This window comes from Pygocentrus nattereri, chromosome 4 (assembly GCF_015220715.1).
Source record: "Pygocentrus nattereri isolate fPygNat1 chromosome 4, fPygNat1.pri, whole genome shotgun sequence".
In the NCBI taxonomy this organism is placed as follows: Eukaryota; Metazoa; Chordata; class Actinopteri; order Characiformes; family Serrasalmidae; genus Pygocentrus; species Pygocentrus nattereri.
In genome coordinates, this window is record NC_051214.1 from 26,685,938 (window position 1) to 26,707,989 (window position 22,052).

Genomic DNA, 22,052 nt, shown 5'->3' on the forward strand with positions numbered 1-22,052 from the left:
GAGCCTTTTGTCATGGGGGTGGATGCCTCAGTGTCACAAAGTTTCGGTAACCCTCTTAAACTCCATATGATAGCTTTCTACTCTCACAAGTTGACACCGACTGAACGGAACTATGGTATTGGCGATTGTGAACTGTTGGATTAGAGGAGTGGCACCATTGGTTAGAGGGAGCTAAGCATACGTTCCTTGTACTTACCGACAATAAAACGTTAAGTGACTAAATGACCGTCAAGCTCATTGGTCCCTGTTCTTTGCTAGCTTCAATTTCAGCATTACATACCGTCCAGGCTCAAAGAACACCAAAGCAGATGCTTTATCCCGTCTGCACCAGTCCGAATCACCTAGCTCCACACCTTCTGATCCTGAACCAATCTTGTCTCCTACAGTGACTGTATCTGCCATTCGATGGAAAATAGATGAAGAGATAGAAAAGGCCTTAGTAAACTTCCAAGTCCCTAGTCATTGCCCCCCGGTAAACTTTATGTATCATCACAGTTTCATGATAGGTTAATAACCTGGGCCCACTCTTCTCTTACATCTGGTCATCCAGGAAAGACCTGTATGCAGCAATGATTAGCCAATAGGTACTGATGGGAGACCATGAATCATGATGTTCATTCATTTGTTGCTTCATGCACCATTTGTTCTCAATACAAGATTTTGCCCGCAGGCAAATTGGTACCATTACCAGTCACAGCTCGCCCGTGGTCCCACATTGCCATAGATTGTGACGGACTTACCTGAGTCACAGGACCACTATCCTCAGTCATAGATCGATTTTCAAGAAGTGTCTGATTTATCCCATTTGCTAATATCCCCACGGCTTTCCAAACAGCAGAGGCTCTATTTAATCAGGTTTTCCGTTTTTTTTTTTGGCATCCCAGAATATATTTTTTCAGAGAGGTCCCCAGTTCACATCACAAGCCTGATCTGCATTTTTTGAGCATGAGGGAGTGTCAATCAGTCTGGCATCTAGGTATCATCTGCAGTCGAATGAACAATGTGTGCAAATGAACCAGGAACTGGGGAAATTCCTCAGACTCTTTTGCATAAATAAATCCTCAGAGTCGTTTTTCTTTTTTGGGTGAATATAGTACAAAAACTCATTAAGTTCTGCTACAGATCTTCCCCCTTTTCAGTGTGCCCTGGGTTACCAGCCTTCACTGGCACCATGGACAGGTGCCATCACCAATGCCCCAGCTGTTGATGCCTGGATGCAGAGAAGCAAAAGCAAGTGATACTTTTTTAATCCCACAAACAGGGAAATTCCACCTCCGCATTTAACCCATCCATGAAGTGAAACAACACATACACACACACTAGGGGGCAGTGAGCACACTTGCCTGGAGTGGTGGGCAGCCCTATGCACGGCACCCGAGGAGCAAGTGGGGGTTAGGTGTCTTGCTCAAGGACACCTCAGTCATGGACTGTCAGCACTGGGGATTGAATCCACCAGCAGATTGAGGAAGTACTAAGAAAAAATAAGGATAAAGCTGACCACCATAGAGGTGAATCCCTCATCTATCAGCCTAGAGATAGTGTGGCTGTCTACCAGGGATTTCAGAGAATCTGAGGGAAATAGAAAATTGCTCCATAAATTAATTGATGCTTTCAAAATACTTAAAGCTTAACGAAGTGACTTTTATAAATTGGAGCTGCCCCCAGGTTCAGAGTCTCATGTTCTTTTCATGTCTCTTTACTAAAACGTGCTATTTCAGGGCCCTTGGATGAGGCTACGCTGGACATCACACCACCCCATCTGGAGAAGATAGACGGAGCACCTGTGTTCATTATCCATAGGTTGCTGGACTCCCTTCTCACGACTCCCTTCGGCTCTGAACTCTCTTTGGACTCAGTCTCCCAGAATCCTATGGGAGATCACATGACTCCAGCCTCACTCTCACTCACTCTGATGCTCTAATCAGTGCTCCAGTTCCCCAGATAATTGACCAATAACACCTGTTCTTCTTTGATTAATATAAAGACTGGGCTTGTAGATAGTCTCATTGCCAGGTATTGCTTCTTTTCACAGAGCTACTGAGTGTTATTTCTGACTGTTCATTCCTGTTCTGACCGGTTTTGCCTTGTTTTTTGACCTGCCTTTTCCCTGATCCCTTTTGGACTTTTCGCCTGGTTATGTTTGCATTTTTGCGTTTATTGTCTTTTCTGGATTTGACCATAGCCTGTGAGCTGACTATGATTATGGATTCTGTTTGCGCTAGTAAAGCCTCTCATTCACCTTTTATCTGTGAGCATCTGAGTCATTGTGTCACATTACAGTTGGCGTTCTCAGTTTTTTCACATTTTTTTCCATAATATTTATATGGTCATAAAGCTAATCAGGCAGACGTTGCCTATTAAAGTGGCCAATCAAATGTCTCCCATTACCTTTTTTCAGTCTCCATGATTCCTTGTTTAGCATCTCACCTGTCAGTCTCTAATATGCATGTACAGTCCTGCTCACCATTATTGGCACCCCTTCATTTATTGCATAACCTGTACAATATCTTCAGAAATAAATGGAAATGTACCAAATTTATATTATCAGGATTTTTTAATTGGAGGTTCAAAGTAATATAATGAAGAACATTGTTTTTCAGCTTACATGCTGTCATTTTAAAGAAGAAACAGAAAAAAACGGCATGCACATTAATAAAGGCACCCCTCCTTAATATTTGGTAGCACACCCTTTGGCAGTGACGACAGCCTCCAAACGTTTCTTGTAGCTATAAGCTTCTTGCACTTCTCAGCTGGTATTTTCTCCCACCCTTCCTTTGCAGTTTGTTCAAGCTCTTGAATGTTTGCAGGGTTCTTTTTCCCAATGGCAGATTTCAGCTCACCCCACAGATTTTCAATGGGATTGAGATCAGGACTCATTGCTGGCCTTTTTAAAACAGTCCATTTCTTCCTTTTCAACCATTCCTGTCTGCTTTTGGATGTGTGCTTTGGGCCTTTGATCTTCAACTCAAATGAAGTTTTCTTACACTGGGTAGGACATTTTGTTGTAAAATCTCTTGGTAATTCTCCAATTTCATGATTCCTGTGATACGGACAAGGCCCCCAGTACCAGATGCTGCAAAACAGCCCCACAGCATTATGGATCCTCCACCATGCTTAACTGTAGGTAGGGTGTTCTTTTCCTTATACGCTTCATTGCGCCGTCTGTAAACAAACTGTTGGTGTGCATTACCAAAAAGCTCTATTTTTGTTTCATCGGTCCACAGAACATTTTCCCAGAAGGATTGTGGTTTGTCCAGTTACTCTTTGGCAAAGCTGAGTCGTTCCTTTTTATGTCTTTTCTTCAGCAAGGGTGTCTTTCTTGGCCTTCACCCATAAAGCTCTGCTTGGTTTAATGTGCGCCATATGGTACTTGCTGAAACCATGACCCCAGACTGTTCCAGGTTGGCCTTCAGGTCTTTCGATGTTTGACGTGGTGTTTTTTCCACCATTCGCACCAACCTTCGAAGACATCTCTCATCGATTTTCCTCTTCCCTCCACATCCAGGTAGGTTCTTGACTGTTCCATGCTTGGCAAACTTCTTAATAGCATTGCGCACTGTTGAAACAGGTATACCAAGGTCTTTGGAGATGGCCTTATACCCTTTGGAGATCTTGTGTTTGCTAATAAAAGCACTTCTGATGTCCTCAGACAGCTCTTTTGTTTTAACCATTGTGACAAAGGAATAGGGAATAACAATTGGCTTTTTAAAACACTCAAGTCATCATTCATTGGGTAATTAATGTCATATGGGCACTGACAATTTATCACAGGTGATTCTCATTTGTGATTTAGCACAGGTGAGTCAAAATGTGTTTCCATACTGATTTACTGTAAAGGGTGCCAATACCAATGCCACAGCAAGCTTTAGGTTTTTCTATTTTTTCTCTCCTGTTGTGTTTAGTTTTAAATGTTGTTTATCATTTGCTCTTTTGTATCAAACAGAAGTTCTCTATAGAAAAAAGCTGTTACACTTGATAATTTTTTCCAGGAGATATTCCACATTATGTACTTAAACATCATGGGTGCCAATAATGGTGAGCAGGACTGTATGTCTGCTTCTTATCGCAGACAGTTGAAGAATTATTGGACTACTGTCAGCTCTACCATTAAATTGGCATAGTTTCACAGACACACATCTTCTTCTTAATGAAAAGCTGTGGCCATTTTTTGGTCCTATCATTTTGTTTGGATATTTGGATATAACTTCTGTTTTGTAGGAGATTATTGCTGCTCATTTGTAGCCGTTTTATTACTTCTTATCTGGTATGAAATTAATGGGCAGTTTCATCTTGTTATAGACACCAAAAACACAGCATTGATTTGTGATATATTTACCTCTGAATGCAGTGTTTGTTTAGTCATGCATAGCCATAGCTTTGAAAGTAAGTAAAACCAGTGCAGGGTATTGTGGCCACAAAAAGCACAAACTAAATCAGAAACTGAAGCAGAAACTGTTCTATAGATATTTCAACAGAACATTAAAGCATGCATTTAGGTTCACAGAAAAATTCATCATGACCACAAAATTAGGATTTTGCAATAGTCATCCTAGTCTGCTGCTTTGGAGATTTTTGTGCTGCTGTTCTCTCTTTGCTATGCATTATGACACCAGTGTTACGAGTTAATTCCAGGGAGTCGAACGGAAGTTTTAATGTTGGTGTAGTGTACATGTGTGTGTGTAACAACCTGGCCTCCTGCTAGGCCACCCTTGGCTGCTAGGGGGAGGAAGAGAGCTGCCTCTAACTGATTAGGGCTGACTGTTGTCAGCTATGAAGCATCCTACTTAAGGAGAGCTCACAAACAGCTGTGTGATCAGTCTTGACTTCATGCTGCCACATCAGAGTGCTCTCGACCAAGCCGGTAACACCTGGAATTGTCCTCCTTCAAGCTGTATGTCCTTGACCCTCAGTTTAAGTTTAACCTTGCAGTGTAAGTATAAAAAAGTTTGAGCTTATTCATTAAATCTAACTGAAAGGGAAATTAAAACAAATAAATTAAGAAATTTTTAAGATTTATTTTAGTAAGGACATGATAGGGGGTTTCTGCTGTGATATGTGCTTTCCTCAAACAACATTATCTCATTACTCACAGGACAAGCCCTGGCCTGGGCCCCTCCTGTCTGGGAGAATGAGCCTTCCACATGCTCCTCCTAGGACCTGTTTATGGCTGCTATGCACTCTACATTCAATCATCCAGTCTGCGAAGGGGTGTCTGTCTCAAGTCCTGACTGACTACCATGATTTATCAGAGGTATTTAACAAATGCAAGGCATGAACAAACAGCCAAGGATGAATACATCAGGGAGGCACTAACACTGGGCCTTATCCAGCCTTTCAAATCAACTGGCATTGGGTTTTTATTTGTGGGGAAGAAGGATGGTGAGCTTTGTCGCTGCATTGTTTACTGGGATCTCAACAAATTAACCATCAAGGACCATTGCCCTTTTGTCCCTTATAACATCAGCCTTTGAGGCACAGCAGAAAACCTCTGTCTTCAATAAGCTGGACATAAGTTGGACTTGCACAGTGCCTATAATCCTATTAGGGTACACCAGGATGAAGAATGGACGACATCATTCATTACTCGCTTGGGCCACTACAAGTACATCATAAAGCCCTTTGGGTTAATGAACATGCCAGCTGTCTACTAGCCCTTCATTGATGAGGTTGTGCAGGAAGCCCTGAATCACTATGTGTTTGTCTACCTTGATGACATTTTCATTTACAGCTGCTCAGTAGATGAACACGTAGTTCTGCTCAAGAAGCATCTGTATGTGAAGCTGGAGAAATCCATTTTCCGCACTCAGTCATTTACCTTCTTAGGTTCATTGTGTCAAATGACCAACTGACCATGGATCCAGCCCATTGTGAAATGGCCTCACCCCACCCCCTCTCTCACTTGACTCACTTGGCTTTCTGGACTTTGCTAATTTCTTCCTCTTTTTCATTTGAAATTTCAGCACAGTGGCCGCTCCTTTGATTGCCGTCACAAAGTAAGGCATGGGGTGGTTTTGGTGGAGTCTGGAAGCCCAGAAAGTTTTTGAACAGCTTAAGCATCACTTGACCTCCAGTCCGGTCCTGTAGCATCCAAACTCCACACTGCCAGTTATAATGAAGGTAGACATTTCCAATGTCAGTATAGGGGTGTTCCTAGGTTCAGAGCATCTTATATAAAACATCTTGGTTTAGTAATGTTCCAACTCCATACTCCAATTCCCAGAATTCAGAGGAGGATCACACAGCTCAGACCTCACAGGCACCAGCCTATCCTAGATCAGCTTTGCCTGATTTTTCATTCTCCTCCTGTGTCTAGCCCTATACAGTGGCAAGAAAAAGTATGGGAACCTTTTGGAATTTTATGGTTTTCTGCATTAATTTGTAATAAAAAGTGTGTACAAATATAATGTGCCTAAAATAATAACACAAAAAATGATCTTGTAGGTCTTTATCTTTATTGCACACACTCATTCAACATTCCCTTGGAACTAATAGCTGGTTGACATTGTCCTGTTGCATCACCCACAGAGTTTCAGCTGACATACAGACACTCTCACATTATCCAGATGTAGCATTGCGTGTTCTTTCCAAATAGTTCAATCTTAGTTTAATCTGTCTTCAAAACATTTTGCCAGTACCATTGTAGAGTGTCAACGTGCTCTTTCACATCATTTCACAACTTCACATGTGCAGCAATATTCTTTTTAGTAAGCAGTGGCTTCCTTCGTAGTGTCGTACCATAGACACCATGCTAGTTCAAGGTTTTATGAACACAGATGTTAGCCTATACCAATGATGCCTTCAAATCTTTGTCTGTCACTTGGGGTTGTTTCTTTAGCTCATTGATGAGTCTCCATTGTGCTCTTGGGGTCATTTTGACTGGGTGCCCACTTCTTGGCAGCATAGCCACAGTCCCAAATGGTCTTCATTTGTAGATTGTTTGCCTTACTGTAGCCTGGTGAATTTCTAACGTCTTTGAAACCACTTTGTAACACTTTCCAGCTTTATGTAAATCAACAATTTTTCATCGAAGATCCTCTGAAAGTTTTTTTTTGGCAAGGCACGGCTCACATACACGTACCCTTCTTTTTTACATTTATGGCATTTGGCTGACGCTCTTATCCAGAGCGACTTACAATTTGATCAATTTTACGCAGGTAGGCCAAGGTGGTGTTAGGAGTCTTGCCCAAGGACCCTTATTGGTATAGTGTAGGGTGCTTGCCCTGGTGGGGGACTGAACCCCAGTCTACAGCGTAGAAGGCAAAGGTGTTAACCACTACACTAACCAACCACACTTCTTGTGCAGAGCAAACTCAAAAAGTTTGAGTGGTTTTTATCAGTCAAAGTAGCTCTAGTCCACACCTCCAAAATCATTTTCTTAACAAGACTCCAGGTATGCTAACACCTGACTCCAATTAGCTTTTTTGAGATCATAAACTCAAGGGTTCACATACTTTATCCACAAGCACTATGAGGTTTTTATAGTTGTTCTCATTGAAGACATGAATAATCAGAAATTTTTTGTGTTATGATTTTAGGCACATTACATTTGTGTAATTTGTGCATTTTTGACTCTGCTTGTGTTTTTTGACCTTTTAGTGGATGTCTCTTTTAGCTTTTGTACGCTTTCTAAGTTTTGACCTTCACCTGTTTAATCGCTATGAGTTTGGATTTCCCTTTGTCATTAAAACCTCAAAACCGTTTTTTATCTGCCAGCATCTGATTTGTTCTAACTTGTTACAGCATATTAGTGGTTAGCAGTAGTGAAACATATTAGATAGCTATTGATAGCCATTCAGGATATAAGGGCAGTTTATTCAAAGAGTTCTTTTTCAAAAAATCGATTGCAGCTTTAAAGTGTTTTATAAATGCCACAGGCATTCCAAAAAAACTGCTGATAGGAATGCTTGAATCTTAACTCCTACAGCCCTAGCTAGGATGTGGGTTACTTGTACAAGTCTTCAACTGTCGCTAGAACTGCTGCTGTGAAGCTAACCAGTTGCTATCACAAACATTAGCAAATGGGATAAAACAACACTGACCTATTGGTTCTGCGAAACAGCAAAAATAAGTTAACGTAACCCACCAACCCAACTTTATGCCTTTTGAGAGCTGTCTCACTAGCTTCTTCTTCAGATTCTTCCTTTCCACCTTAAACTATATAGCAGTTGCTTTATGATGCCTCGGCTTCTTGTTCGAATTTTTTCCATTCCACCTTAATTGGTGCAGCAGTTAGGCTAAGCTCAGGTGCTAATCAGTACTGAATAACTATAAGATTAAATACCCAATAATCTGCAGTTAAAGGGTTAAATTGAAAGAGCTGAAATACAAAGAGGCAATTGAATTACATAGTCAGTAATATAAAATTGCACCCTGGATATGTTATTTATGAAATAACCCTGACCTTTACAGTCCAGAGTGCAATAAGGTATACATTCATGTTCCTTATCTGCCATATTGATTAACTACAGTATGCATGGTAAAGGAAATAGGGCCACAGTGTCTGTTTTCCTTTTTTTCTTTTTTTTCTTGGAATTCTTACATAATCTCTTCACTCTGCCCCAGCCCAACTGCACATAACAGGCAAGTTCGCACAAACACACCACACACTCACATGCCGGACTTCTCCAAACTTCAGCCATGTTTTTACAGTACTTACTTACGCTTGATTTTATGAGCTGGTTGATAGGAATTTTTCTTTTCCTGCTGCTTGTCGACATCATCAAGAATAAAAATCCATCTAATTTTCCGCCAGGACCTCGTCCTCTGCCATTTGTGGGGAATATCTTCACTGGGCTTGACTTCAAAAACATAGACAAAGTAGGTTAACCCTTTTAACTCTAAAAATGTATCAGATGAGCCACACTTTTACTCTGTAACCTCACAACTACACGTCTATTACATTCGTTTCATAATAATTGCTGAATTTCATTGCAATTTCAGCACAAACAACTGTCATATGTACAAACACGAGATTAAAAAATGTATTTGTTTATTATTAGATTAATTGTATTGAATCTGCTGGAAAAAAATAAAGCTTGTGTGCACATAAAGGCTGGAACCTGCTAGTGAACCACGCTAGTTCAAGCAATAGAACTACATTTTGCATGCAGTGCATGTGCAGGAAAGTGAGCTTTTATGGGAAAAAAATCCAAATTTGAATCAACAAAGGTTTTCTGAATTTGTTAGATTTTATATTTTATGTTTTATATGTTAAATACAGCCAAAAAAATAAATGTGAGAAAATTTGCTCATTTTGTTCTCTTACTTCACTTATGAAGTCTACAAAACATCATTAGAGTAGGAGTATACATATAAATGTGTATGTCTTTTATATATGACTATACCTGCATTTTTCCTTTTATGGTCAGTGAATACAGCTGTGTATCTAGCTTAAGTGGAAAGTAGTGTGAGAATTTAATGTGCAAATGAGGATAGTAGATGTCACAGAGAGGACAGTGTTGGAATTCGACAAAACACGTCATTTAACCAAATTTTGCACATCACTGTATATCATTCATGTTGCTTTGCTGCATTTACTGCCCTCAACCTCTGTAAAACAAAAACGTTGTAATTTTTGGGGATTTTTATGAGAATTACTTTGTGATTTCAGCTCGCTGAGGAGTATGGGGAGATTTTCAGCCTGAGATGGGGCAGTGAGAAAATGGTGTTTATCTCTGGATACAAAATGGTGAAGGAGGCCCTCGTCACTCAGCTAGACAGCTTTACTGACCGTCCTATCATCCCTCTGTTTCATAAAGTCTTCAAAGGAATTGGTACGTAAAGGTATAAAATATGATCAGAGGTGGAAAAAGTACAATAGTTCTGTAATTGAGTATAAGTAGAAGCACTCTTGGTAAAATAATAGTTTAGTAAAAGTACAAGTATTTTATCTTTATTTCTGCTTGAGTAAAAGTATAAAAGTACTTCCTTGTGTTCAAAGAGTAAAAGTAACTACTCTGAAGTATCAAGTATTGTTATGTACGAATAGGCCAGATTATTTATTAAACTTATGTTTAAAAAAATGTGCAACTCAGTAAATAAGAGCTATTCATTAAGTCAATGTGGCAGTGATTAGCACACCAGTGTCTTTTAACACGGCTGTATTTTCACTCCTGTCCTAGACAAGAACCTATCAGAATGTCATTCAATTTGCAGTAACATTTTTTTTTACTGATTTAAAGTTTAAAATTTGGTATATTTAATTATAATTAAATTGACATGCTAATTACTAATGGACATCTAATTACTGTGGAAAGCTGTTGTAGCTTTTCAGTCATATTTTGTCTTGATCTCAGAACTTCAGTTTATGTCTGAAAATGAAAATTATATTTAACTCTTGATATTAAGAATTTCATTTGCACATGTGAATATTAATGCACTACTAAGTATTAAAAATCAATTAGTAAAAAAGTGCTTTTGACTAGCAAGAAATAAATTCTCACTATAAATTCTTACTCCTGGATTGTTACAACAGTTAAAAGGTTTACTACGATGAATTTTTTTTTTTCAAACCTGCCTTTTAAATACATTGGTTAATCAGCTGAGTGTGTGTGAAACACGCTGGTAAACATAATTCATGAATGAGCAAATGTTTCCACCACGCTATTTGCTCTTACCATTATGGTAAATCTGGTGCTGCATGACATGACCCAGCATGTCTACTCTATGTATAACCTCTTTCACCAAAAAACATCAGCATAATAATGTTTAAACTTAATTATTACATTCAGCAAAACAAAGTAAACTCTCCATAGATGGACTTGGTCTATGCAAATGTCAACTTTTTCCTACATTTTGCTAGCCTACACATGTTCACCCATACTGGGGAAGTGGTTGTGATAACATTTGTGTGTGTGTTTGTTTAAATACTTAGATTAATATTTAGTGACTAATATTTCTCTCGTACATTCTGGGAGGATGCACTGATACTTTGGAACGTTCTGCAGGTATCTCCCTCAGTAACGGGTACCTGTGGAAGATGCAGAGAAAGTTTGCCAACACACACCTGCGGCATTTTGGTGAGGCAAAGAAGAATCTTGAGCTGAGTATCCAGCAGGAGAGTGTCTTTCTGTGTGAAGCTTTCAAAGAGGAAAAAGGCAAGTGGTCAGTTCAAGATGTATTAGGCTTGTTTCAAGAATACTACCTCTGCGTGGCGGGAATGCTGCAGAAAGCCTTGCTTTTCATTTCAGTGCTCATGTTAACAGGTTAGAGCTTTCCAGCAGAGCAGCAGAAGCATAATAGCATAATAGGCCCTGCTAGCCCAGTATAATAGGGATGAGCTTGTGTCTTTCACCTTCTATCTTTCTGTGCAATGCTAGCCAATTAGCAGCGTCTCCTTGTTCACGCAACACAATTGGAAAGTTGCTGTTTTCTTCCATGTGCTCTGAGCTGTCCAATGACTTTGAGTGAGGGGCAAGGTGAAAAAAATGTGGTGGCTGGCTTCATGTGTCTTCATGTGGAGGAACTGCACTAAAACAGTGTTGCTTTGAATGTATATGATTCAAATGTGTCAAATGTGTGCAGAGGCATAACTTTACAATAATGTCAAAAGCAACATGAGGAACCATATAAAAGTACCTACTGGTATGTAGTTCATACTATTTTAAATTTACCCTATGTAAGTCTTTCGTGATGGAAATATGCCAAATGTTTTTCTTTTTTTTAATTGAGGGAATGAGTCAAGACATCATGATAACAAAGAAACAGGACAAATCCAATGAAGGAAAAAAAAAGGCCTAAACAGTATCTGGTGTTTGGTCACAAATATAAAAACACAAATAAATGAATGAATAAAAGGACCAATTTGGATTATAATGTTATCCTTTTTCCTAACTCCTCCCCTTCTTTTCCCTTTTTCTCTTCCCCTCTCCCACACACCCTTCCACTCCCTCTCTACCCTCCCTCCATTAAGTTTTCCCTTTCACCTTACCCTTACCCCTAGTGGCACCCACCTAATAACCCCAATCCCCAAAGTAATTTTTACATTATTAAACAAACAGCCCAATTAACCCAATAAATGAATATGAGAATATATGATTAGAGAATTGGGATAGAGAGGAGAAAAAATAAAAATAAAAATAAATAAATACATACAAAAAAAAGTACATAATAAAAAATAATTAAAAGGGGGGGGCGTCAGTCATCTGGCATGGTCTGAAGAGAGTTGAAATAAGAAAGGAAGAGGTTCCACTTTGAGTAAAACGCAGCAGTATTGCCTCTCAGAGTAAACCTTATCTTATCAAGTCTAAGAAAGTGCATGACATCGCAAAGCCACCTTGAAATTAAGGGGGGTTTTGGAGATTTCCATAACAACAAAATGCAGCGCCTTGCTTATAAGGATATAAAAGCCAAAATGTCCAATTGTCCACAGGTGAACGGGGGTAAATCTGTAGAAAGGCCAAATATTGCTAAAGAACAGTTCATTTCGATGTCCACGGCTAGAATTTTTGACATAGTTTTAAAGTAAGCAAGCCAAAACTTGCGTAAAGCGTGACCGAAAAAATACATATGGCTCAGATTACATGGTGAGGTATGAAATTTATCATATTGGTCGTTGGTGGTGTTTGGATAAAATTTAGATAGCTGAGATTTAGATCGGTGAACTATGCGCAATACTTTAAATTGAATCAATTGTAATCTTGCAAAAGGTACACTTACCTGCACCTTGGCGATAGCCTTATCCCACCATTGGTCTGTCAGGGCAATGCCCAGTTCATATTCCCAAGATCTTTTAATTTTATTCGTGGAACATGGGTCCAGGTGAACAAGCTTCGAATTAATGTTGGATATACAAAATTTTTGAAAGGGATCTAAAGACAGAAAGTCATCCAAGGGATATCCAACAGGTAGGTGGATGTAATCCAAAAACAGAGAAGAGACACAGTGTCTAATTTGCAAGTATCTAAACAAGTGGGAAGGGGGCAGGTTGAATTCAGCTGATAACTGAGCAAAGCTACAAAAAATACCATCTTTATAAAGATCATGAAGGGATTCAATACCCCTGCTGTGCCAGGTAATAAAAGCAGTGTCATTTAGGGCGGGTGGGAATAAATGGTTATCCAGTATAGGCAAAGATGATGAAGGTGGCATAAGTTTGAAGTGGCGCCTAAATTGAATCCAAATCCAAAGGGTAGAGAGGACTATGGGGTTGATGGTAAAATCTGTAAGCCGGAAGCTAGAAGTGCAGATACTGAAGATGAAAAAAGGGAGTGAGTTTCAATTTTAACCCACAGCGAATTTGGGGAATGGAGCAAACACAAGACTTTTTGAATATGAGCTGCCCAGTAATAGAATAGAAAATTAGGAAGGGCGAGCCCCCCATCAAATTTGAATCTCTGCAAGAAAGATTTCCTCACTTTGGGAATCTTTCCATCCCATATAAAAGAAATGATGAGCTGATCCAAAGTTTTAAAAAAAGATTAAGGGAGAAGTAGCAGAACAGTTTGAAACAAAAAAGAAACTTAGGCATAACATTCATTTTTACAGTGTTAATTCTCAATTTATCAATCAAAGGAGAGAAACTGTTATGGAAAAGAGAGGGCAAAGGTCAAGAAATATGGATCCCTAAATACCTAAACCCAGCAGGTGCGTATTTAAAGGGAATAGTGGATTAAGTGATAAAGCCAGTGAGTTTACAGGGTAACACTATGAATTTACTTTATAGCCTGAGATTGATCCAAACCTCTTCAAGAGTGACATAATAGGAGGAAAAGAAATGATTTGATCAGTCACATATAACAACAGCAAGTCATCGGCATACAAGTTAATTTCAGTTCAATACCAGAACGAAAAAAATCCACAAAAAGATGAGAGATTTTAATCCGATCGACAGGGGTTCGATAGCGAGGGCAAACAACAAGGGGGATAGCGATAGAGAAATCTCTAAGTCTAAGGGCAAATCAAGAATTTGTAGAGCTGTAGTATTCAGAGGCAAACTCCAGACGGTCGAAAAATGCAACTCGGTATCATCAGAGAGGGATTCAGACTGGTAGAGAGTAGAATAAAAGGACTTAAAGACAGCATTTATAGATGGTGAATCAGAGCATAACGAACCAAGTGAATCTTTAATTTGGGAAATTGATCGAGATGAATTTAGTTTGTAACTCAAGGCGCCGTTTCAATAATGCGGGTGTTGGATTTGTTGAATTGAGTTTATCAACCTCAGTTATTTCTGTCATCAAATTTTGCAATTTAAGTTTGTGATCTGTTCTGATATGCTGTTTATGATATGATTTGTCCACATAGGTAGGTTTTAAGAGATTCCCATAAAACAGAAGAAGTAACGGAGTCATTCTTGTTAATAGCAATAAACTCGTCAAATGAAAACGAGATATAATTATTAAAAGCATCGTCAGACAGCAACAGCGAGTTAAGCTTCCAAGGAGTTTGGAAACAATGATAATTTGAGAATGTTATATTTACTGTCAACGGAGCATGATCTGAAATAACTATAGGGTGATAATCAGAGGAAACAACGTTACCAATGAGAGAACTGTCAATAATAAAATAGTCAATATGGGAATACACTTGGTGAGGATGAGAGTAAAAGGAAAATACCTTGGCACCCAGGTTATAAAATCTCCAAGGGTCGACAAACCTATTATTGAACATGAAATCTAATACTGCTTGGGAAGTCAAAGAACATGACAAAATGCGAGTGCCTGATCTGTCTAAGAGTGGGTCAATTGTGCAGTTGAGGTCTCTGCCCATAATTAAAAGATGAGTGTTTAAAGAAGGAGCAAAATAGAGTGTTTAAAGAATAGAGCTAAATAACTTTTGCATAAAATTTGGATCATCAAAGTTAGGAGCATAAATGTTTACCAACAAAAAAGGGGTATTACATAAGGTGCCGTGAACAATCAGGTATCTGCCATTCCCATCTGTAATAGTTTTATCAGGGATAAATTGGACCCCTCTCCTAATCAAAACTGCTACACCTCTAGTCTTGGAGTTGAATGTTGAATGAAAAACATCCGCGACCCAGTGGCATTTTAGCTTAGTGTGGTCACTATTTCTGAGATGTATTTCTTGTAAGAAAATTACATCTGAATTTAAACGTTTTAAGTGGGTTAGTACCCTAGAGCGTTTGACCGGATTGTTTAACCCCTTCACATTCCAGCTCAGAAATCTCATTCTAGTCCTATCTTGATTAGAGTTAGACAAAGTGCTTATTTACAGAGTAAAGTTGTAACATGAAAGTAAAGAGATGTACCAGATGACCAAAGGGAAAGAGGGAGAGGAAAGGGAAAAATAAGTAAGAGCAGATGAACAGTAACAGTGACTATAAAAGTGCATGTGAAACTACTTCCACTTCCAGATGATTATGCCTTTGCACACCCATACCTGTAGACGTGCCCCCACATATGCTACTGTATGGAGAAGTACATATAAAGTCAAACAATGTAAAGGAAATACCTTAGAGTAGAGTAAAGGGTGAACTTAAAACATACCATTGACTATAATAAAAATAGCAAAGGTCATTGGATACCTAACAAAAGTGAACCACCATGACAGGGATATTTACAAAAAAATGCATATGAACTCAGATTGATGCAGCTCAACCAAGGTGTTCATCAAAATGTCATGTGAGGGCACAGTAAAAAGTCCAAAAACCAGAGGAAAAGAAAGAGAAAGGAAAAAAGTCCAAATTAGCTTGGTGACGGGATACAAATCTGAATACAGGTGCAATTTACAAGTTTGCTTAAGAAAAATAGTCCAACATAAAAAGCACAGATCAGAAACATTGCTCCGTACATCGAAACATAATAAGAAAATTAACACCCAAAAGGGTGACTTATAAGGATCAACAGATCGTGTTATGGAAAGGGTGAAACGAACATACCCGGTCCACACTTTACTTGGCTAACGAGGAGATGAAGCCATTGGCTTTCGTCTGGAGAAGTGAAAAGGTGCTGCGTGCCGTTATAGGTGATCCGAAGTCGGGCGGGGAAATAAGAGGCTGTAGCGGACCCCTTCCACATCCAGCAGCAACTTGCGATCGTCGTTGAATGCTGCACGGGCCCTCGCAACTTTGGCAGTATAATCAGGGAAAACCATGAACCTCATACCGGATATAGTAATCCACCGCCGTTGCCTGGCTCTGGGATGTCACCTCTTTTTGGAGCTAGAGAGCGATGAGTGCGGTCAACTTCAGGAGCTTTGTCCAAGTCAAAGGGCTGTCGCAGTGAGAACATCTCCCCCTGTGGGACTCCGACAATCCTGATGTTCTGGCAGCGAGACCTGGGCTCCAGGTCTTCACATTTAGCATCTAGTGCGCTCACTTCCTTCGTTAAAAGCTCCACTTTAGCCTGCAGTGCTAACACATCCCCTGAGTACATGGTCAGGGAGTGCTCCATATCGGACACCGTGGATTTCAGAGTTGAGACCTCAATTTTCAGAGCAGTGAAATCGTGTATAATTTCAACCTTCATGTCATGTAGCTCGGACTTTATCACTGCCCTCAGCTCTTCGGCCACAGCCTGCGCGATCTCGGATTTCAGCGTGGAGGAGTCTAACGTCTCAACCGGAGTGAGGTGCTCAGCCGCAGGATGAGTAGAAGCTCTCGACGGCGAGGCTGTGTGTTGGAGAGCTGGCCGTATAAGCAGCTGAGAGGGACTGGGATCCTTGGTAGCTTTAGCGGCTTTTGGAGGCATAGTGACCTCCAAAGTCCATAAAGTTCACAAAGAAATTAAGCACAATGACAAACCAACCAAGAAGTGCAAATGAGCCTCAAAACATTAAAATAAAACTCCAGAGAGCTCCAAAAACACGTCTACACCATGCTGCATCACACCGGAAGTTTTCGCCAAATGTTTAAACAGTATAGTATACAAGGAAGGTTTTACTTAGACTCATCCAAATAATGTCTCTGATGTACAGTGACTAAAAAGTCTAAACACTCTTCTTGTAACAATGTCAGAACTCAGACGCTCGTGGACATTGAAAGAAGAACCAGTTTTAATGTAGAAATCCACATCCAAAATCATAATCTAAAAACAGGCAAACAGGCCAATACAGAGAAAGCAAATAGCTGAAGCAAACCAACCAAAGAGGCAGTCCAATGTCATCGTCATAACATAGGCGAGAAGGTCAGAACACAAAGGCAAGAATATCCAGAGCAGTCAAGTCAAACAGGAAATCCAAATCAGAGTCGAAATGAAACAAAGCACAGATCATACACGGAAAGACAGTCAGAAGAACACTGAGTAGTTGCCATGCAAAACAATAACTCACAATGACTACATCTAAAGCCCAGGTTTATGTGCTAACTAAAACATCACATGATCAAAACAGATAGGTGTAACAACTCAATAATCAGGTGACTGAGAACGGGGATAGGATCCTGTGGGAAAATCCGGAGTCAGCTGATCTCCCAATGTATTCTGGGAGATTGAGTCCATGTGTGTTTCTTAGGAGGAAGTAGGAAGTGTTATGGTCATGTGATTTCCCTGGTGATTTTGGGAGTTTGTTTCCTCTGCAGATGTGACAATTGTTGAAATTGCAGTTTTTATGTAAAGCCATAAATTAAGCGACGTGATGTTAGACTTTGTCATGTTATCATGTTAAATCTTTAATGTAATATTATGTAATATATTAAACATAATTAGAAAAACCATATAAATAAATAAACAAAATACACTGGTTGCATGTACAAGCAAAAATTTATAAATAGACTGTATTCAAAATGATGTCCATCTGCCATGAATGAAGGTAATTCTGATTAAACCCAAACAAAATGAGCTGTTCCTAACATTTTCAGTATTATAGTATTCTGGGATAGTTATGGTCCATACAGATCTGGCAAAACATCTACAGTCTTACTGTTAGGCACAGATCAAGATTAAGAGTGTGAAAAGCATTTGCTGTGCTTTAGAGCACTATGAAGACTGTCATCAGTAGGTGTAAAAATGTGGCACCACAGGGACTTTGCCAAGCTCAGGATCTGATTACAGAACAAAATTAAAATGTATGAGGGAGGTCATCAAGAGGCCTACAGCAAGATTAAAAAGCTGCTGGAATTTCTGGCACAAATTTGCAGAACATTTGAAGATATTATTCATAAAAAAGGCTATCAAAAAAGTCCATCTAAAGTTTTCTAAAACATACAATAAAACATCCAAAATGACATAAATTACATCTTGAATTGAACTCTAAAAGATGTGTTTTGCCCAATTCACCTTAAATTCTGGCTTTGCGTTACAATAAAGTGGTTTCAAATGAGTGTCAGACTTTTTATATCCACTGTATTTCTATAACTTTTTCCTCTTACAGATCCTTTTGACCCTCAGTTCTACGTGAACAACGCCGTCTCAAACATCATCTCTGCTCTAGTATTTGGCCATCGCTTTGAATATCATGATGAGCGTTTCCTTACTGTCTTGCGACAGGATGCTGAAGCCATCCTATTGGCAGGTTCTGCACGGGCTCAGGTCAGTAAGTACAGTGTGTTGTTGGTTCTTACAGCCCATTTTTGTTCAGAGTTTGGAACGTAATCTTTATACTAGAGGGTTCTCGTCACAGTGTAGAACCGAAATGGAAGAAAAATATAAGTACATATGCACCAATCAGCCACTTCATCAATTAATTTATGAGCTTCACTTACCATATAGGTACAGTTTGTAGTTCTACAATTACAGACTGTAGTCCATCTGTTTCTCTGCATACACCCTGTTCTTCAGTGGTCAGACCCTACCGGACCACCACAGAGCAGGTATTATTTGGGTGGTGATCATTCTCAGCCCTGTAGTGACACTGACATGGTGGTGGTGTGTTAGTGTGTGTTGAACTGGTATGAATATTTAAATATATTCACATATAGGCATATGTCTATATACTAAAGTATATGCACATATATAGAGGCATTATATATAATAGTATCTGTTGATAATATTTACATATGTGTTAAACATATATGGAAATATTTTTCCTTTGTGAAACAATTTTGAAAGGTCAGTGACTGTGATGTGTGTAATTGGCATTTAAATATCAAAACAAATTATATAATTACAGTGTAGTGAATGTAATTGTAGAATAAATTACCATATGTAACTACAACTATACAGCATCCCTGGATTAGATAAATACATGGAATTCTTCAAGAAATTACTTCAAAAAGGCAAGAGAGGCACAAATGTGATAGCTGTAGCTGTGGATGCCACAGTACGGCTGCAGCATTTACAATGAAGGGAAAAACACAGTGCACAAATGTTCTATTACATTATCATATAATCAGATAATCAGCAAGGAAAATGATGATCATGTTATTCAGCTATAGCTCAGTTAAACACGTCAGAAGCAGTAGCATATGAAAACCAAAAATGCATTCGATATTTTATCAAGTGAATTAAATATCAATATTTAAATGTAAAAGTTCAACAATTATAGCAGAGTGAAATAATAGTAATAACAAAATTACAATCAATGTCTATTAACCCCTTAACAATCCAGGTTTATTTCATACAAAGGATTATTATTCAGAGACTACAGGGACTTCAATGCAAACTAATTGAACTATTCTTAGGTTCTGGAAGTGTGTAATAAAACTTTGGTTGGTAGCTAAGGCTAGTTAAGGGGTTAATCATCACCAAGATTCATCGCTTCTTCATCTTGTCATATCTCTCTGTAGCTGTACAACGCCTTTCCACGTCTCTTTGAATATGTTCCTGGCCCTCACCAGAAGATTTTTGCTAACTATGGCAAAATTATAGATTTCCTAACTGATGAAATCAGAAAGCACAAGGAGGACTTTGATCCCTCAGACCCACGGGACTTCATAGATGCTTACCTGGTAGAAATGGAGAAGGTCTGTTTAAGATGGGTCATATTAGCAAAATCCATATTTTTATGCATATACATATAATGTTATTACTGTCATACACAACAGACAACACCTCTCTGTTTAAATTTGGTAGAAAAACAGTGACCCTGAAGCTGGCTTTAACATTGAGACATTAGTAATGGCTACACTGGACATGTTTGAGGCAGGGACAGAAACCGTGGCCACAACGATACGGTGGGGTCTCTTCTTCATGATGAAATACCCAGAGATACAGAGTGAGTACATTCAGAATATAAATTATGATAATAATGATTTAGTTTAGATTACATGACTATTTGTTTGTAATTGTTAGTTATGTAAAAGGAACCAATATAGAGAAACCAACTGAAAGTTTAAAAACATTTTGTGAAATATGTGTGAAAATAGTTAAAAAAAACATTGCTGGGGACTCACCGCCCTGCAAAGGTTTCATGCACCACAGCCAACACACAGGGTTTAGGATATAATTAAGATTTAACACTTTCATTAGAGGGGTCCGAAATAGACTCACATTCCCAACATATACAGTGCTGTAAAAAATGTTTGCTACCTTCCAAAATTTCTTGGGAAGAAAACTTGTGGAGCACAAAGATCCAAAGCACACAAGCAACTCCACCTCTGAATGGCTCAAAAGAAACTAAATTAAGGTTTTGGAGAGGCCAATTCGAAGTCCTGGCTTGAATCCCAACGAGATATTGAGGCAAGACCTTAAACCCTCCAATGTAGCTGAATTAAACCAATTATGCAAAGAACAGTGGAACAAAACTCCTCCACAGTGAAAAAGACTTACTGCAAGTTATCGCAAAAAACTGATTGCAATTGTTGCTGCCAAAGGTACTTTTTCACATGAGTGATGTGTTTTAAATAGATCGTTATCTTCAAGAAATCATCATTTAAAAGCATTTTGTGTTTACTTTGTTTGTCTTTATCTTATATTAACTTTAGCTTGATGATCTGAAACTTTTAAATGACAAAATACTTTTTGGGCAAAGACTTTTTCTCAACACTGTATGTAGAAACGTGTATATACCCTGAACATAACTGACAGCTGTAATTGGGAATCAGAACGATTTTGTGACATCTGTAAGGTGTGCAATAAAATAAAAAGGACTGTTTCCCAAGGAGGTTATTGCACATGCCTAATAAGATTTATTATTTAAAACTATTTAATGCCTTTTTCCTGTGTTTGTGTGAAGCACTTTGAATTGTCGCTGTGTATGAAAAGTGCTATATAAAAATTAGTACTTCCTGTTCCTGTTGACACAGCGAAGGTACAAGAGGAGATAAACAGAGTGATCGGGCAGTCACGTCAACCCTGCATGACTGACAAACCCAACATGCCCTACACTGACGCGGTCATCCATGAGATACAAAGAGCAGGCAACACTGTGCCTCTGGGTTTCCCTAAAAGTGCCAGTAAAGATGTAACACTGGGAGGATACTTCATACCAAAGGTTTGACATTAAGTAGTAAAAAACCCAAACATTATATGAGATGCTACACAAATACATCAGTGCTGATTCATGTCTGTCACTCACTAATAGGGCACTGCAGTGACTACAAACCTGTCATCTGTGCTTAGCGACAAGACCGAGTGGGAAACACCGAACACATTTAACCCAGGACACTTTCTTGATGATCAAGGCCAATTCCGCAAGAGAGAGGCCTTTCTACCCTTTTCAGCAGGTGAAACAAATATGCAGTTCTGTATTTGCTAATATACTAATGTGTAATGCAAAGAAAGTAATGACATTTTAGATAACAACTACACCATCTGCTTTTGGTTCTACTGTTCTACAGGTAGGAGGGTGTGTGTAGGGGAACCGCTGGCGCATATGGAGCTCTTCTTGTTCTTCACCTCACTTCTACAACGCTTTACATTCACCCCAGGCCCAGGAGAGAAGCTGAGCCTGGAGGGCCTGCTGGGTTTCACATACGCCCCCAGCCCTTACCTCATGTGTGTGATTCCACGCTGAACTCCCATACACAAAAAAAGATATACTGACAAAAAGGATAAATTTAAGGTTTATATATATATATATATATATATACACACCCCGGAGAAGCGGAAGATGATGGATGGATGGATGGATGGATGGATGGATGGATGGATGGATGGATGGATGGATATATATATCCATCCATCCATCCATCCATCCATCCATCCATCATCTTCCGCTTCTCCGGGGTTCGGGTCGAGTGCGCAGCATCCTAAGCAAGGAGGCCCAGACCTCCC

General features: G+C 39.2%; 1 protein-coding gene across 2 annotated transcripts; it reads left to right on the top strand.

Annotated features, from left to right (window-relative positions):
• Positions 1–8,594: 8,594 nt before the first annotated feature.
• On the top strand, positions 8,595–21,890 carry LOC108415307 (cytochrome P450 2J2-like). 2 transcript variants are annotated; one of them, XR_001856992.2, is made up of 9 exons: positions 8,595–8,817; positions 9,611–9,773; positions 10,947–11,096; positions 18,271–18,428; positions 19,625–19,801; positions 19,911–20,052; positions 21,083–21,270; positions 21,399–21,502; positions 21,617–21,757. XR_001856992.2 is itself a non-coding variant. In XM_017688335.2 (9 exons), exons 1-9 carry the CDS (start codon positions 8,638–8,640, stop codon positions 21,790–21,792), a joined length of 1,476 nt encoding a protein of 491 aa, XP_017543824.1. In that variant the 5' UTR covers positions 8,595–8,637; the 3' UTR covers positions 21,793–21,890. The 2 variants fall into 2 exon arrangements, 1 of the variants encoding a protein (XP_017543824.1); XM_017688335.2 differs by having other exon boundaries at positions 21,361–21,502; positions 21,617–21,890.
• The last annotated feature ends 162 nt before the right edge of the window (positions 21,891–22,052 follow it).

What these genes read in the sequence shown, in the direction of transcription:
- LOC108415307 (XM_017688335.2), top strand. Translation starts at nt 8,638, where the DNA reads ATGTTTTTACAGTACTTACTTACGCTTGATTTTATGAGCTGGTTGATA. An exon ending in ACTTCAAAAACATAGACAAA is followed by an intron (nt 8,818 to 9,610) that starts GTAGGTTAACCC and finishes TTGTGATTTCAG; the next exon opens with CTCGCTGAGGAGTATGGGGA. An exon ending in GAAATACCCAGAGATACAGA is followed by an intron (nt 20,053 to 21,082) that starts GTGAGTACATTC and finishes CTGTTGACACAG; the next exon opens with CGAAGGTACAAGAGGAGATA.